The sequence below is a fragment of the Apiospora hydei genome (genome assembly GCF_038363865.1).
Source record: "Apiospora hydei strain CBS 114990 chromosome Unknown utg000008l_segment0_segment0, whole genome shotgun sequence".
Classification (NCBI taxonomy): domain Eukaryota; kingdom Fungi; phylum Ascomycota; class Sordariomycetes; order Amphisphaeriales; family Apiosporaceae; genus Apiospora; species Apiospora hydei.
Genome location: NW_027117367.1, coordinates 1,000,348 through 1,015,169, shown reverse-complemented (window position 1 = coordinate 1,015,169; position 14,822 = coordinate 1,000,348). Strand labels below are relative to the sequence as shown.

The 14,822-nt window shown below is 53.0% G+C and overlaps 8 protein-coding genes across 8 annotated transcripts; all 8 read left to right on the top strand.

The window, feature by feature from the left end:
• Window positions 1-411: 411 nt before the first annotated feature.
• PG997_010892 (uncharacterized protein) lies at window positions 412-2,152 on the top strand (the record flags this gene model as incomplete). Its single annotated transcript, XM_066815207.1, has 2 exons — window positions 412-1,295; window positions 1,348-2,152. The coding sequence occupies 2 exons, from the start codon at window positions 412-414 to the stop codon at window positions 2,150-2,152; spliced, it is 1,689 nt and encodes a 562-aa protein (XP_066664497.1).
• Window positions 2,153-4,418: 2,266 nt separating this feature from the next.
• Window positions 4,419-4,976, top strand: PG997_010891 (uncharacterized protein; the record flags this gene model as incomplete). Its single annotated transcript, XM_066815206.1, has 1 exon — window positions 4,419-4,976. The coding sequence occupies one exon, from the start codon at window positions 4,419-4,421 to the stop codon at window positions 4,974-4,976; it is 558 nt and encodes a 185-aa protein (XP_066664496.1).
• Window positions 4,977-5,861: 885 nt separating this feature from the next.
• PG997_010890 (btb poz-like protein) lies at window positions 5,862-7,021 on the top strand (the record flags this gene model as incomplete). Its single annotated transcript, XM_066815205.1, has 4 exons — window positions 5,862-6,104; window positions 6,160-6,244; window positions 6,283-6,857; window positions 6,908-7,021. 4 exons carry the CDS (start codon window positions 5,862-5,864, stop codon window positions 7,019-7,021), a joined length of 1,017 nt encoding a protein of 338 aa, XP_066664495.1.
• A 749-nt stretch (window positions 7,022-7,770) lies between these two features.
• Window positions 7,771-8,505, top strand: PG997_010889 (uncharacterized protein; the record flags this gene model as incomplete). Its single annotated transcript, XM_066815204.1, has 2 exons — window positions 7,771-7,909; window positions 7,958-8,505. The coding sequence occupies 2 exons, from the start codon at window positions 7,771-7,773 to the stop codon at window positions 8,503-8,505; spliced, it is 687 nt and encodes a 228-aa protein (XP_066664494.1).
• Window positions 8,506-8,968: 463 nt separating this feature from the next.
• PG997_010888 (uncharacterized protein) lies at window positions 8,969-9,521 on the top strand (the record flags this gene model as incomplete). Its single annotated transcript, XM_066815203.1, has 2 exons — window positions 8,969-9,097; window positions 9,294-9,521. The coding sequence occupies 2 exons, from the start codon at window positions 8,969-8,971 to the stop codon at window positions 9,519-9,521; spliced, it is 357 nt and encodes a 118-aa protein (XP_066664493.1).
• An 855-nt stretch (window positions 9,522-10,376) lies between these two features.
• On the top strand, window positions 10,377-11,245 carry PG997_010887 (uncharacterized protein; the record flags this gene model as incomplete). The annotated part of the gene is made up of 2 exons (XM_066815202.1): window positions 10,377-10,629; window positions 10,683-11,245. The coding sequence occupies 2 exons, from the start codon at window positions 10,377-10,379 to the stop codon at window positions 11,243-11,245; spliced, it is 816 nt and encodes a 271-aa protein (XP_066664492.1).
• A 242-nt stretch (window positions 11,246-11,487) lies between these two features.
• PG997_010886 (BTB/POZ protein) lies at window positions 11,488-13,040 on the top strand (the record flags this gene model as incomplete). Its single annotated transcript, XM_066815201.1, has 4 exons — window positions 11,488-11,539; window positions 11,844-12,219; window positions 12,313-12,784; window positions 12,969-13,040. 4 exons carry the CDS (start codon window positions 11,488-11,490, stop codon window positions 13,038-13,040), a joined length of 972 nt encoding a protein of 323 aa, XP_066664491.1.
• Window positions 13,041-13,554: 514 nt separating this feature from the next.
• Window positions 13,555-14,430, top strand: PG997_010885 (uncharacterized protein; the record flags this gene model as incomplete). The annotated part of the gene is made up of 1 exon (XM_066815200.1): window positions 13,555-14,430. One exon carries the CDS (start codon window positions 13,555-13,557, stop codon window positions 14,428-14,430), a length of 876 nt encoding a protein of 291 aa, XP_066664490.1.
• Between the last annotated feature and the right edge of the window lie 392 nt (window positions 14,431-14,822).

Below are 14,822 nucleotides of genomic sequence, written 5' to 3'. Positions count from 1 at the left end.
TGCCAAGCGCAAACAACTTCACCAAGTGCCCTTATAATTTCACAAACCAAGCTTAGTGGCAGTAGATTCATCGTAACGTACGTACAATGTCTGTAGTATGCGGTCAAATCAAGATCGTCTCCCTTCAGGTCTCAGTCGAGCTGCTCCACCACGAGTTGCCCAGGTTCTTGGGTGCGGAGTTTATGCAACACCAAGCCGGGGCGCATCCGGCTAAATGAACCAGCTCCACACCTATCCGGACTGACTTGGGGCCCTTAGGTGCGCTGATTCGGGGTAATGGCTCACGATGATCACGGGCATTGACATTTGTTTCGCCGTCGTAGACTCTAAATAAAAGGCAGTGACTACCCGACCCGCCGAAAGCAAGTGGAATCAAATCCGCATCGAAGGCAAAGGCAATAAGTACCAGAAATGAGGTGGCTCTCAGCTTCATTACTCGCCACGGCGCTCGCCATTGCGGCGAAGCCATGTCAAGCCCAGAACTCGACGTACCACAACCCCGTCCTCCCGGGCTGGCACTCCGACCCCTCCTGCACCCGAGTCAACGGCACCTTCTTCTGCGCCACGTCGACCTTCATCGCCTTCCCCGGCATCCCCATCTACGCCTCGACGGACCTGCTCCACTGGAAGCTCATCAGCCACGCCTGGAACCGCGAGAGCCAGCTGCCGGGCATCAGCTGGAACACGTGGGGCCAGCAGGACGGCATGTACGCGCCGACGCTGCGCCACCGCGACGGCGAGTTCTACCTCATCTGCGAGTACCTCGGCCAATCGGACGGCACCGTCGGCGTCGTCTTCAAGACGGCCGACCCCTTCGACGACGCGGCGTGGAGCGACCCCGTCGTCTTCCGGCCCGAGAAGATCGACCCGGATCTGTTCTGGGACGACGACGGCAAGGTCTACGTCGCGACGCAGGGCATCATCCTGCAAGAGCTCGACCTCGAGACCGGGGAGCTCAGTCAGCCTCCCATCAGCCTCTGGAACGGCACCGGCGGCGTCTGGCCAGAGGGCCCGCACATCTACCAGAAGGACGGATGGCACTGGCTGCTGATCGCCGAGGGCGGCACGGCGACGGACCACTCGATTACCATTGCCCGAGCGCGCAACATCACCGGACCCTACGAGGCGTACGAGAACAACCCGATCCTGACGAACCGCGGGACCGACGAGTACTTCCAGACAGTGGGGCACGGCGACCTGTTTCAGGATACCGAGGGCAACTGGTGGGGCATGTGCTTGGCCACGCGATCCGGGCCCGAGTTCGAGATCTTCCCGATGGGGCGCGAGGCTTCATTGTTCCCTGTCACTTGGAACGAAGGGGGAGTGGCCGGTCCTGGAGCCAGTCAGGGGTAACATGAGCGGCTGGGCGCTGCCCGAAGCGAGTCGGGATGTTCCGGGTGACGGACCTTTCAACTCGGACCCTGACGAGTATGATTTCACCGGGGAGGACGCAGCGATCCCGAAGCACTTCGTGTACTGGCGCGTCCCGCGCGAAGAGACATTTTCCAGCACTGCGGATGGCCTGCAGATTATACCGAGCCGAAACAACTTGACGGGCATCCCGGAGTCCAACACCGACGGTGTCCTCAGCGGTCGTCAGGGCCTCGCGTTCGTCGGACGGCGTCAGACTGACACCCTATTTACCTTCAGCGTCGACGTATCCTTTGCCCCGACCACCCCGGGCCAAGAAGCCGGCATCACCGTCTTCCTAACGCAGCTGAACCACATCGACCTCGGGATCGTGTTTCCAGAGGAGCAAGAAGAGTCCGGCGCCTCCACCAAGCTCTCTTTCCGCACGCGAAGCATCGGCACCGTCGCGGCCCCCGAGCCGAAGCTCATCGAAGTCCCGAACGCGTGGCTCGACGCGCCTATCCGGCTCGAGATCCAGGCCGCGGATACCACGGAGTACACGCTCTTGGCCATGCCCGCTTCCGATCCGGACGCGCGGATGGTCATCGGCACCGCCTCGGCCGCGCTCGTGAGTGGGGGCGCGGGGAACTTCGTCGGGAGCCTGGTCGGGGCTTACGCGACGTGCAATGGGCTGGGGACTGGGACCGAGTGTCCCGAGGGGGGTGTTGCGCATTTCACGCGCTGGAGATACCACGGGGATGCGCAGTACATCTCGGCGACTGAGAGTGTGCCATCGAGGTAGATGAAGTAGGAGTATAGGCTGTAGATCTCACGTGTAAGGCTGTTGATGATTAGATGTCATTGGATATCTAGCCTGCAGAATATGAAAGAGGATGGATGTGCTGAATGCCGAATGGCGATGGGTTCCTGCGGTCATCATGGCAGCATGCAAGCATGAGACATGTTCACCGATCCAATACATCGTAAAGTCTGATTTGAGTCTCGTGGAGTTCTAGATTTCCGAAGTGTTTACTCAAGGCGCAACGGTGGTGAAACCGCATGCGGTCATCTCAGTGACACGTCATGCGGTCTTTGCTGCGTGTTTCGGGCAATCACGTCTGCCATATGCCGGCTTACTGTAGACTTTGACACATCTGCATCGTCAAAGTGTCAATATTGATGCTGTGTTGCCATTCGATCCACGGAATCTTCTACCGTCGCGAGCCATTGCCCCGATGCAGATACCCGTGCGAGAGTGGGTGGTACGGTGTCGGATCCCCGCAGTCGCGGTAGTTGGAGAAGGGGGTAATCGCGACAGGGATAATTCGGGAAGAAGCGAAGAGTCATCATGACTGTCAGCGATATCAACCAATCGCGGGTTCATGAGATGAGGCTCTATCGTTGGAGATTCTTCATTCTGATGGCTAAAGAGACAAAAAAGAGATCGACTCTCCAGCTACGTGTCTACCTCGTCACAGTCCAGGCCAGCAACATTAGCGTGCCACAAGTGGCGTCTGGGTTTCTAGCGAGACACCAACGTAATGTTTTCCCGAACCTTAAAGCGACTTCAATTGACGGTTCCTGGCATCTTCAAGACCGTTTTGCACTTGCTTCTTTTTTATTGATCTTGGGTAGCATTCGATGCGGCATCCAGGCCCAATCCGACCACGATACAGTTTGCCTCCTTTTTCGGTGAGAGGCAGGACTCTTGGCCTCTTCGCGACGATCCGGATAAGTGCGTAGCAGTCTTACGATGTCGTGCATATCTATCTCCGACACTCGTTCGGGGACCTATTGGCCCCGCAATACGACGAGAAATGATTCGTACAACTCATCACCATCATCATCATCTTCTCATGGACGAGAGTCCTTCGTTCCCGTCTTCCTATCCCGCCTCTTGTTCTCCTGTGGTTTGCTGCAGGTTTCTGAGCCGAGATGCATCCCAGCTATCGTCGCGCGTCTCCCCTATTGGCAGGGCCCACGTCTGCATTGCTTCAAAGGCCAAGGGTCTGGGCAATCATTCGCTGGAGCCACGGGGTGGGAGGAGTCTTTCCGAGGCCAATCCACATGTCCCGATAGGTTGCGTTGATGAGGCGGATCATCGTGAGTGATGTACTTTGGGGTCGCGTTTTTGGCCCCCAACCGGTGGTTGGGTCGACCTGTTCATCCAGTACTGGGAGATGAATGAGGGAGAAAGGTGCCCGACCAGTGCTGGCAGGAAAAGCAGCGAGTTCAATCAGCCCGCATGCACGAGATACAGGATTTTCCCTGGGAGCCAGAGCTAACAAAAGACCATGCAATTCCCGGTCATGCATTTCAATCTCGCATTAGCGGCTTACTGGTGGTGGCGCCCGTCAATCCGTCCGTCGTATGGACTCAAAAGAAGGATGATTTCCATGATACCTTCTCGACACAATTACGTGGAACGGGCTTCTGCTTTCGGGAGAGTTAGCGCGGCCGTGCTATAGGCTGCCCGGAATGTCTTAGCCAAGCTTCCCACGATTGGGTTAGCCGAGGGGTCAGATGGCCCAGCCAATCGTCAAGTGACAACCTCTACCCACACTCCCTGCAGCCGGAGAGGGTGTGAAGCACACCACATGAGACAAGGGGAGGATAACCACGAACCTGACTTGGAAAAAGGAAACTCGCACGCCACACCACAGGCAAAACACCTTGCTTGAGTAGTATGCGCTGCTTGGGCTGGCGCTTCCAGACTGCTGCTGCTGCCCCAAGGTGTCAAAGATTGCCCATTGTGGCCATTGACCAGCCCGCGTCGACCGATGTGATACACCTCGCTACGGAACCAAGGGACGACGGCAGATAAAGACATGGGGATGCCCCCAGCAAGGGGGCGCAGCTGTCGCCGTCGCTTTTTGCTGCTGTGATGCAAGACACAGAACCGCTCTTTTCTCCATTTTTGTGTTGTACGTACGTTCCTGTCTGTCGCTGCATTTGTTCTGTGTACTTTTGCGTACGCGCCGTGCCTTTTTGTGACGTTCCCTCACGACAGCTATAGCCGCCGACCCCCGGCCATTAATGCCCAACCAACCAAAACGCAGCGTTTCGCCATGATTGCCCCATCACCCCCGAACCCGGTCGCCATCGTGGCGGCCCAACCACCGGATCACATTAAGCGCCAGGACCTCGTCGTCCTGACCCAAACCATCGTGACGCCCGACTCGACACGAACAGCGGTTATCACATTAGGGAACGGCGGCCACCCTGACGCAGGGCCTGCAGCCACAAGCGCCCCCAACGATCCTCCTCCTTCCTCGGGCGGCGGCTCCAAAGACTCGACGGCTGGTGGTCTGTCACCCGGGCAGATCGGCATCATCCTGGGCTGCTGCCTAGGCGCCGTGGTCGTCTTCATCGTCCTCTGGTACTGTCTGTCCAACGCCCGGCGCCGCCGCGAAGCGGAAATGTCCGAGACCCCGAGCTACGACAGCTTGGACTACACCTACGGCAGTGGGACCACTGGCGGCGGTGGCGGCCCGGGCCAGCCGGATGTCAGTTACTGGCCCACTTGGCGGTCCATCCCGCCGCCGGTCGTACCCACCTACACGGCGCGGGATCCCGGGCGGCAGTGGCGGCCGAGCGCGCGTGCGTCGGCGACGGTGCGGCAGTGAGGCGGATGGTCGGTCGGTCGCAGGCTTGTTTCGAGTTTGATTATCTTTGATGGCGGGGATTTATGTGTTGTAATACGTCTTGGACGTCGTTTCTAGTTGATATTCTAGCGATTTGTGATTATACGAGGAGATACCCCCTTTTTGCACATTTTTGTTCCTTGTTTCTTTGCTATATACCCTGGATGGACTGCCCGTTGGGGATGGATTAGGTGAGTTGTATCCAAGCTCACATCGAGGATCTCCAGCACACCCTAACGTTGCATATACAGTTTATATTGCGTGTCTCCGTTCTACTTGGTATGAACTGAAGGTTGACATGACGAGGCATATATAATAGTAGCGGTGCTCTTGGACAAATATCCATTCGATATTGAGTTTGGACGGCTTTGTCGTCAACAACTAGTTCGTCTTTAGCCAGGGACAGCCGCTCTGCGACGACGGCCCCATGACAAGGCAAAGAACAGAAGGAACATGTCGCCACAAAGGAGGGAGAGCGGCTCAACATAAACAAGTGAAGCAATTTGCAAGTCTTAAGACCTTGGGATCAATAACCATCCCTTTCCTGTGTAGGAGGCTTAATGTGAGTATATTGCGGTGATAATACTGCTACATAATTTGCATTATGCCCTCTATTTGTGCACATGACTCTTACAAACGGTACAAGGGGTCTCGCCGTTGTTGTGCCCTCTCGCCGACGTCGTGCCCTCTCGCCGACATCGTGCACAATCATCTGCTCGAGCTCGAAAAGGCGGAGTAAATTGTTTACCTGATCCCCACGGGGTTAGTAAAGCAACCGGATTACCCTTCAGAAGGGATTTCACACACCATCGACCAAGTTTCCATCATTACAGTGCTGATTTCAAGGTCGCAAACATCATTGCCAACATGGCTATGCCTTTGTCTCACAGCAGCAGTAGCGACAACAACGGCGAAGATGAGCTGATCGAGACCACCGAACCTGCGAGCATCGACGAGACCGAGAAGATGCTTTCACCAGAAAAGCTTCTAAAGTGCGGCGACTTGTCGGATGTCAAGGTCTCTTGCGGCGAGCAATCTTGGGATCTGCACAAGGCCATCCTCTGCTCGCGCTGCCCCTTCTTCGAGAGGGCACTGGTGGGACAGTTTCAGGTAATGACTTCTACAGAACACTAACAATCGAAGGAATCGCTAATTCCCAGCGTAGGAAGCAAGAACCAGCCACGTCATCCTTCGGGAGAACGACCCCGACGAAGTTGATGGCGTGATCGAGTACATCTACACTGGAAAGGGTAAGTGTTTCGAGTTCCCTGCCCATGGCACCCATTAGCATACTCACTCCCCGTCTCTTCCGTAATGTCGAACCACCTCCTCAAAGACGAAAACACGGCAGCCTACGTCAAGATGTTCGAGCTCGGCGACTTCTTCGACCTCCCCAGCCTCCGTCAGCACGCCCTCCAGCTCCTCGACGACGAGTTCCTGGCCGGCCTCGTCGAGGACGTGTGCCGCCACCGAGAGTGGGGCAACCCGTGCAAGTGCCGCCGCCGCGACGTCTTCAAGTGCCACCCCGACAAGCTGGCCAGCCTCCGCCACGTCGTCGAGTTCGCGTACGGCGGCGGCGTCGCCGAGCTCCAGCTCGACACGTACGAGCCCGTGCGGCGGCTGCTGCGCCAGTTCGTGGCGCGCACCTTTATGCAGGTGGTCAGACTGCCCACGTTCCGGAAGCTGCTGCGCAAGGTCCCGGCCCTGGGGGCCGATCTGTTCCTGTCCATGGCCGAGGGGGACAAGGAGCTCGGCGCTCACCTGCTTGTGGACCCGCCCTATTCGTGTCGGAGTTGTGGGCAGTGCCTGCACTCATTCAAGGATACGCGTGCTGAGGCGGACAATCTGTTAGAGCCCACGATCGTACGTGTGTACGTCGAAGCGCTTTGTGAAGGATGCGCTTCACCCTCCAGAACATGATCTTCTGGGGTACATGGAAGATGCCGACGGTTTTCGGGGCTATTGGAAGTGTCATTACGTTTCGCTCTTTGCAGGCGTGGCGTTCGGTTGGACGTGGAACTGCATAGGGATACCCGAACTTCATGGAAGCCTGCCAGCATGGTGGTCTGGTCTGTAAGCCAGGCCTCACGGAAACAGCCGCATGATCAGGCAATTTCAGGCAACAGTGAACCATTTGGCATGGAATAGGCGTTACTGAGTCCAGCTTAGATAGTTGAATAACCAACACGAACTCGCTATGTCAATCTTGTCCATTGGACAGTGCAGTGTAGTTTCCATATGCTGCTTCTTCTTATGAGAATGGTATAAACGTGATTAAACCAACATCAACATATGATTCAGCACCATCATCGTACATCCCTTCCCTAATCAGGGCAAAAGTGAATTAAACGTGGATGCTTTCTAGGCATAAACCCGTTCCGCCGCAAGTGGTACTGCCACTATTATACCATAATTGCCAAGCGATTATGTAAATGTCGCAAACCTTTCTAGACTCTTCACATGCACTACAATCCTCCTAAGGTCAGGCAAACAATGGAATAATCCGTCTGCCAGCCAACGTTCCGCCATCATATTGGAGTAGCTCCCACCCATTGGTCCACTGTTGGCCCACGACACAAGTGCTCAGGAAACTCTTCTCAATTGAATGCAGGATTCCCTAAGGGGAATTGAATACAAGCATCCTAAACACCCAGGCACCTTGGGATAAATTCTTTTCACCCATCCCAACCAACTGACACGATATTTCTTCGCCGCAACCATCTAAACCACCCAACGTCCTCCCTCCAAGCATCAACAACATCACTTCCGTGGAACAATGGCAATTTTTGAGAAGTTCGACTCCTTCGAGGAGTATTTGGGCTCGGGTCATATGTCAGATGTCAAGGTGACTTGTAGAGATCTGACCTGGAACCTCCACAAGATCATCCTTAGCCGTTGCCCATACACAGGCGAAAGTGTGTACATATCCCCTCACCGCAAAGGCCTTGCTAACTTATCGCTAGTTTCCAGTGATCTAAAGAAGGACAACTCTGCTCAGGCATACCTCAGAATGTTTGAGCTGGGAGACTTCTTCGATCTCCAGGGACTGCGCGACCATGCACAGTATCGTCTAGACTCTGCACTGCGTCGCGTAGCTCTATCGGCGATTGAGCTCGTGAACGAAGAGGGTTCCGACCCTACTCTCTCCCCTGAACAGTTCAACGACTTCTCTCAGATTGTACAGTTCGCCTACAGCACTGACGCAGCCACATATGCATGTCTCCGGCACGGTGTATTGCGCTTCTTCTCCACTACTGCGATGCAAGCCCTTGAGATGAATCAGATCAAGGCATTCCTGAGAAAGGTTCCTGACCTGGCTGTAGAGATGTTGGAATCTCTATCAGATCCGTATGAGATACTTGGTGAACATCTTATCATGGACTCTCCAACCCGCTGCCGGAAATTCAACAAAACCATGGAGACGTTTGAAGGGCTTCGAGTACACGAGAAGAGACGCAGCAGTCATTCAGTGACCTGGACGGCTGAGGTGCATTGGCGCAACTGCGGCTAGCAACCAAGTAGCAGATATAGGAGACACGGACTCTCCTCCCATAAGGTAACGACATATCATCAGCAATACTGGGGGTACGCTAGGTGGAGATACTGCCAGCGTGAGATAAATATGCATATACATCTTAAGGTAGATACCACATCAATCATTCATGGTTCTTTGGTCAGACTTGGTACAAGTGGGATTTGCTTCTCCTCCCTTTAGATACAATAGCAAACAGTCAATACTACTGCATTAACAGAGACAAAAGTTTTATTAATTTAGCGGCCCAACTACTGGATATTGTTCCCAAGTGTCTAGTTACAAACACACACGAAGATGGATCAAGGGCTCATTGTTGAGACCTATTCAAATGGTTTGAGGTTTTCCACTTGCCCCTCATTGCTCGCGGTCTCCCTTCTTTGATGGGGCATTTCCCAACAATGTCAAGGTAAGTCAAGGAGGAAAGGCCTTGAGTTCCGCCATGTCTTCCATAAAATTCGATCCACTCGCTGACGTCTTCGAAGGGGCCCTAAAGCAACCAGCTAGTTCTCGAAAGGGTTTCCAAGCCCGAATTCGAGCTCGCGGTTACCTATCTCTATTTTGGAGCGATGTAAAGCTGCACGGAGCTCCATCCTATACATATATGATCGCTGGGAATCCACCGACTGACTTGAAGATACGCGCTGCGTCCATCCCTCTAGGCCGAACCGTTGATCCCATGTAGCCACCGCGTCTTCCCCGTCACCGACCACCTAGAGATTATCATCCTGCACGCTTTCGCAGTCCATATGCTCAACAAGGCCTAGATTTGGCTCGCGGGTCTCGTCGTTGGCTCATGCCTGGCTTTGCAAAAACTGAACGACGAGGTCAGCCCCGCCAAGGGTCTGTCAATCTTCCTACCGGAGGGCACTCTAGCCGAGATTGAGAACATCACCAAGACAGCGTTCGATCTGCCCAAACCCTTATACAAGATATTGCAGAAGCCCATCGTGGACTTCTTGGCCGGTCCCACCTGCCTGTTCGGAGGCTGCTAGCCTGTCTCGATGGCTGTCCAGAAGGATCGGCCACTGTGGGCGGAACAGGTAAGAAATATTACACAAGAAGGGGAGTCTTCCCAGAACGTCACAGAGACTACCGCGGGGGTGGACCAGTCTCCTACATAGAGTGTAGGAGAACATGATATTGCATTCCCCTTACCTCGTGATTCAATAGCTACTCACGACATGGGCGTTGATGAGACATGACCGTTTCTTGGTCGCAGACAGAACCGACTACCTTCTCTAGCCAGCCCAAGTCGAATCCTGCTCTTCTGTCGAATACATTGCGACACCACAACTTGCCTTGGGTGTCCGTCATCTTGCATGTCACAGGTTCCGTTGCCCTAATTCTTGCAACGATCATATTAATCAGTCTCTTAAGTAATGTAAGCAGTAAGTAACTGCCATACACTCTGCCAGAATTAGGATCTCAATTGTGCCGCGTCGTCGACGCTTAACGCTGAGACACCGTTGTTGCGGTCGAATGCAATGAAATATCAGAAAGCCTTCTCGCGTGTGCAGCACTGGTCTTGTGGATGTTGTCTGAACTCCTCGTCATTCCAAGGTGGAGCAATCGGCACCCGATGCTCCCTCTTGCCAGTTTAGACCTGATTCTGTCTTCCCTACTCCTATTCATGCGCCTTCCGATTGTTCAGACTATTATTGATAAGAAATTTTAGGTTCGCAGCTGCCTAGAGTTGCAGGATTGCCATCAATCAAAAGAGGTGAGGAGCAAATTTAGCCATCCAGATTTGCAAATACTTTTCATCTACTGGGGATTTCTGCTCTGCCACACCACAAACAACTCTCACCATCGCGAACGGCATTCATCAGCCAACCAAATTTCCCACAATGGCTTCAGGCAGTGCGCTGATGAAAAAGTCGGGTGAGGACCTCCTCGACAGTGGCCTCTTCTCAGATGCCGAGATCAGCGCAGGCGATAAGGTCTGGCGCGTCCACAAGACCATCTTGTGCACTCGATCCGACTACTTCAAGAAGGCTTTCATCGGTCAGTTCGCGGAAGCTCAGACGGGCAAATTGGAGATTCGCGACCAAAACCCCGACATTGTGTACCAGGTCTTGACGTTCCTCTACACATGCCACTGTTCGTCTGCCCGGCCCAAAGCTCATTTGCACAGTCCGCTGACCACACTGCAGTGCCAAGCAACCTCAGTATGACCGATCTTCTCGAACTATACAAGGCTGCAGACTATTTTAGTATCGATAATCTCCAGGTCGACATCATCGCCGAACTCGATCGCCGCTTTCTGGACCAAAGCAAAAGGATCTGGGACCCAAAAGGCGATGCTGACGAAGCTGCATTCGATATCGACATAAACTGGACCAACCAGCAACGGGACGAATTCTTCTCTGTTGCACGAATTGTCTACACCGACTCCCCGATCTTCGAGAAGCCGCGCAAGTCCATAATCAGATTTCTCAAGATGTCCCATGTGGTTCTCTACAAGGACTACCGATTTACGAATGCTCTGAAGGGCATACCTGAGCTCGCAGTGGCCATTATCAAGCTCATGATGGATACAGAGAACGACGGTGACAGGTCGGTGGTATGCTCGAGTTGGCCTGCGAAGTGTTACACTTGCAACAAGACAGCCTCCACCTACCCATACGCTCAGACGTGGATTGCCAAGGACACGGTAACTCGCAAGTTCACGGTTCGCGGGCTATGCCAGCGATGCGCTCGACGCGAGGAGGATTAGGGCGATATTTCGTGATCGGCGAAAATATCCGAGGGCTCAGATCCTTACTGGGAAACAAGCATGATCCCGACGTTTGAGACGATATCTGTGACTGGAACGTACATATTTCTCTTGTGCCTCCACAAGAATACCATAGACATTCAGTCATTCAGACATAATACTTGCACCTACCATCTCCCACTATCTCGCGCACCTCAGGATAAGGTGTACACATCCCAGACCTTGATGCTTCTCTGCCCAAAATGACCCATGCCCCGTTCGTCTTCAAGCTACAAGATCTGATTTCAGATAAAGGTATTTCATATATAAAGGTAAAGCCATGCTTCACTCTTGATTGCCTCTCTGATGTACGCTTGACAGGTGCGAGGATAGACAAGGAACCTCCCCATCTCGTTCCGTACCGACCTAGGGCTTTGGCGTGCTCGGTGGTGTTGTGGTGATTTTGTACCCGTAGAGCTTACAGAGATACTCCGTCGGCCTCTCTTTCATCCGTCATAGCGCCCGCAGTCAGTTTCTCTTGGGAAGGAAATCCGAGACCTAGAACTTAAAGCAGGTGTGATCTCAATGTGAGACTACAGTGAGCTTCTTCAGCTATCAGGATTTCCCACTCAACCTTTGGGCAGGCCTGGACTCCACCAAACCTCCATCCCACCCACATCAACCGCTGGTTGTACAAACCTCTCCAGCAAACAACTATCATCCGCAACACTGCGCAAACCGACGAGCGCACGACACACCATCCATCAAGCAGCCAACATGGAGGGTGTGGATGTACATGACATGTTTGTCAGCTCGGGCAAGTACCTATACAAAAACGAGCTCTTTGCAGATGCTGAAATTGTCGTTGGCGACGAGAAATGGCCAATCCACAAGAGTATCCTGTGCACTCGGTCGGACTGGTTCGGAAAGGCCCTCGCCGGACCTTTCAAGGAAGCCATCACCAACAAGTTGGACGTCACGGGTCATGACCCCAAGTACGTTGACTTGGTTTTACGCTTTCTCTACACAGGACCGGGAAGGTCCAATCTCACTCGTTAGCAGCCCATAATTATTATCGCTGACCATAGATTACCAGTGCCGACAATGAAGGAGATTGGCTCGATGCGCGCGCTTGCCGACCTCTTCATCACAGCGAATTACTTTGACCTCCCAATTCTAGAACTTGAGATAGGCAAAGTGTTCGAATCACACCTAAGACACTTGCAGTTCCAGACCGGTATCAAGGAGCCCCTCTTGTCTGGGAAGAGATTGGAAGATTTCTTCCATGCAGCTCATTTGGCATACGACGGCGGCCTGTCCTTCTCACTTCTACGAGACCCAATCAAGTCGTTCATCTCGAACCATTCATTTCTTTTGGTCCGGGACACGCGTTTCATGGAAGAACTGAAGGCCATCCCAGATCTTTCCAACGCTATCATCCGTCTTCTGCTGCCTCCTGAAAGCCTTCAAGCCAAACCCGAAGAATGCGTATCCTGCGGCCAAAACTATGCTTTTTACTCTGAGACATGGGTCGCCAGGAAGATCGAGCATGAGTGTGAGGTATGCAGAGAATCTAGAGCAGGCACCCGTGGAAGAGGTGGAAGAAGAGGCGGCAGAGGCAGAGGTAGAGGCGGTATTGGATGCCATTCTGATGGAAGTATGGAGTTCGGGCTCCTTGGACTCTGTGATAATTGCGTCCACAAAGCGCATCAAGCGGAAAAGAAGGACACTCAGGCCTAGTTAGTTCACAGCCGAGGAGATCGGTATGTTTGGAAGGGCGGCATCGCGATGTCTTCAGCATCCAGCATGGCCTTGACACCAGAGGCTGCGCAGATACATTGGTAGTTGGGCGATGAGGAAGCCACCATAGACCATCCGACAAGATACACATGAATCATCAATCTACATAGACATACCTTGGCCTCATGAAGTGAAGTGTAAACATGAATGGCTTAGTTACTCGGGATCATTCCATTGGCACTGCAGATATAAGTCGATACCGCTGACGAGTCTATTGCGCCGACCGCTCTTCGTTTCTTGTAGCCGCCGCAAGAAGTGACCAGCCCGTGGAGGGCGCTTGTTCATTAATCTTGGGCGTACAGCAACCAAGAATTCTATTGAATTTCAACGTCATTCTATTTTCCTGGGGAGGATTGCTGCCAGCACAATAAGGCAGGTGCGTCTAAGGTGAGGACGCCGCGAGTGTCTCATCCACACACAGCCTTATTTCTATTTCTGTACTGGCCTTGGATCGTTTTCTCCATCCTTCAATTCAACAACCAACCTTTTGTGAGCTTCTTCGAGAACAACACAGGAAGGTCTCATTCACCATGCCTGGATACGACTCCATACCCAAGGAGCCTTGGGGCATGATGCAGCGCGCCGGCAAGGAAATGTTCAACAATGAGTTCCTGTCCGACGCGAAGGTCACCGTAGACGACACAACCTGGCCAGTCCACAAGTCAATTTTATGCCCACGATCGGAATACTTCAGAAAGGCATTTACTGGTCCCTTTAGCGAGGCAACTACCAATCAGTTAACTATCGAGGGCCAAGATGCCGCGGCAGTCGGACTGGTCCTCTATTATCTCTACACAGGAATCGGTAGGTCCCATCTGACTGGATCTGATACCTTTCAAAGCTGTGATGCTAATGAGGTGCTTATGACAGTGGAAGATTGTCTAGAGATCAGCTCAATACGTGGAGCTGTTGATTTCTTCGTCGCTGCGGACTATTTCGATATCGAACACCTCAAGAAAGAGAGCCTTGATTGCGTCGACGAAGCCTTGGAAGCAGTTTATGAGCTCAATAGGGATAGGGCACTTCTCGACGATTACGAGATGGATGCTCTCTTTTATACGGCACGTCTCGCATATACAAGTGGCCCGAACCTCGAAATCATACGCGAACCGATCATGAGATTTATAATGGGCACCGACTTTCTTCTCATCAAGGACGACTGCTTCATGAGAGAGTTGAACAACATCCCCGAGTTTTCATTGGCCCTGATGAGACTCATGGCATCTCCAGAAAACGAGACGAAGATGCTGACCTGCTGTCGGTCGATGCCCAAGAGGTGTATAGAATGTGGCCTCGACAGAAACAGTTTCGCCGAGACCAGTCTCATAGCACACCCAGAACACTATCCAAGAGTAAGATCTGCGCTGGTTGGGATCTGCGATGGTTGCTTCAATTCGCAGCAGTAACAGAAGAAGGTCCAAAGTGTCTAGCTATACGCAGCCAAGGAGACTGACACGTCTGGAGGGACCGAATCGCAATGGCCTTAACACCAAAGGCTGCGTGGATACATAGATGGATGGCCTATCAGGAAGCACCAGATAATGCCCGATATAAAGATGGGCATAGTCATGAATATAAGGATTGCTCCATTAGCGTTGCAGATGTAAGATGTACCTTGATACCACTGAGAATCCTATCATGTCGACCGCTCTGCTGTTCGTTGTAGCAAGTGTAGTTGCGAGGGAATCGATGGGTGAAAAGCGCTTGAATGCATCTTTCTAAGTACCTACACAATCAGCAAGGTTGATTACCAGCACAATTGCAAAAATTGATTTCTACTTGGATAAGGAAACCAAAA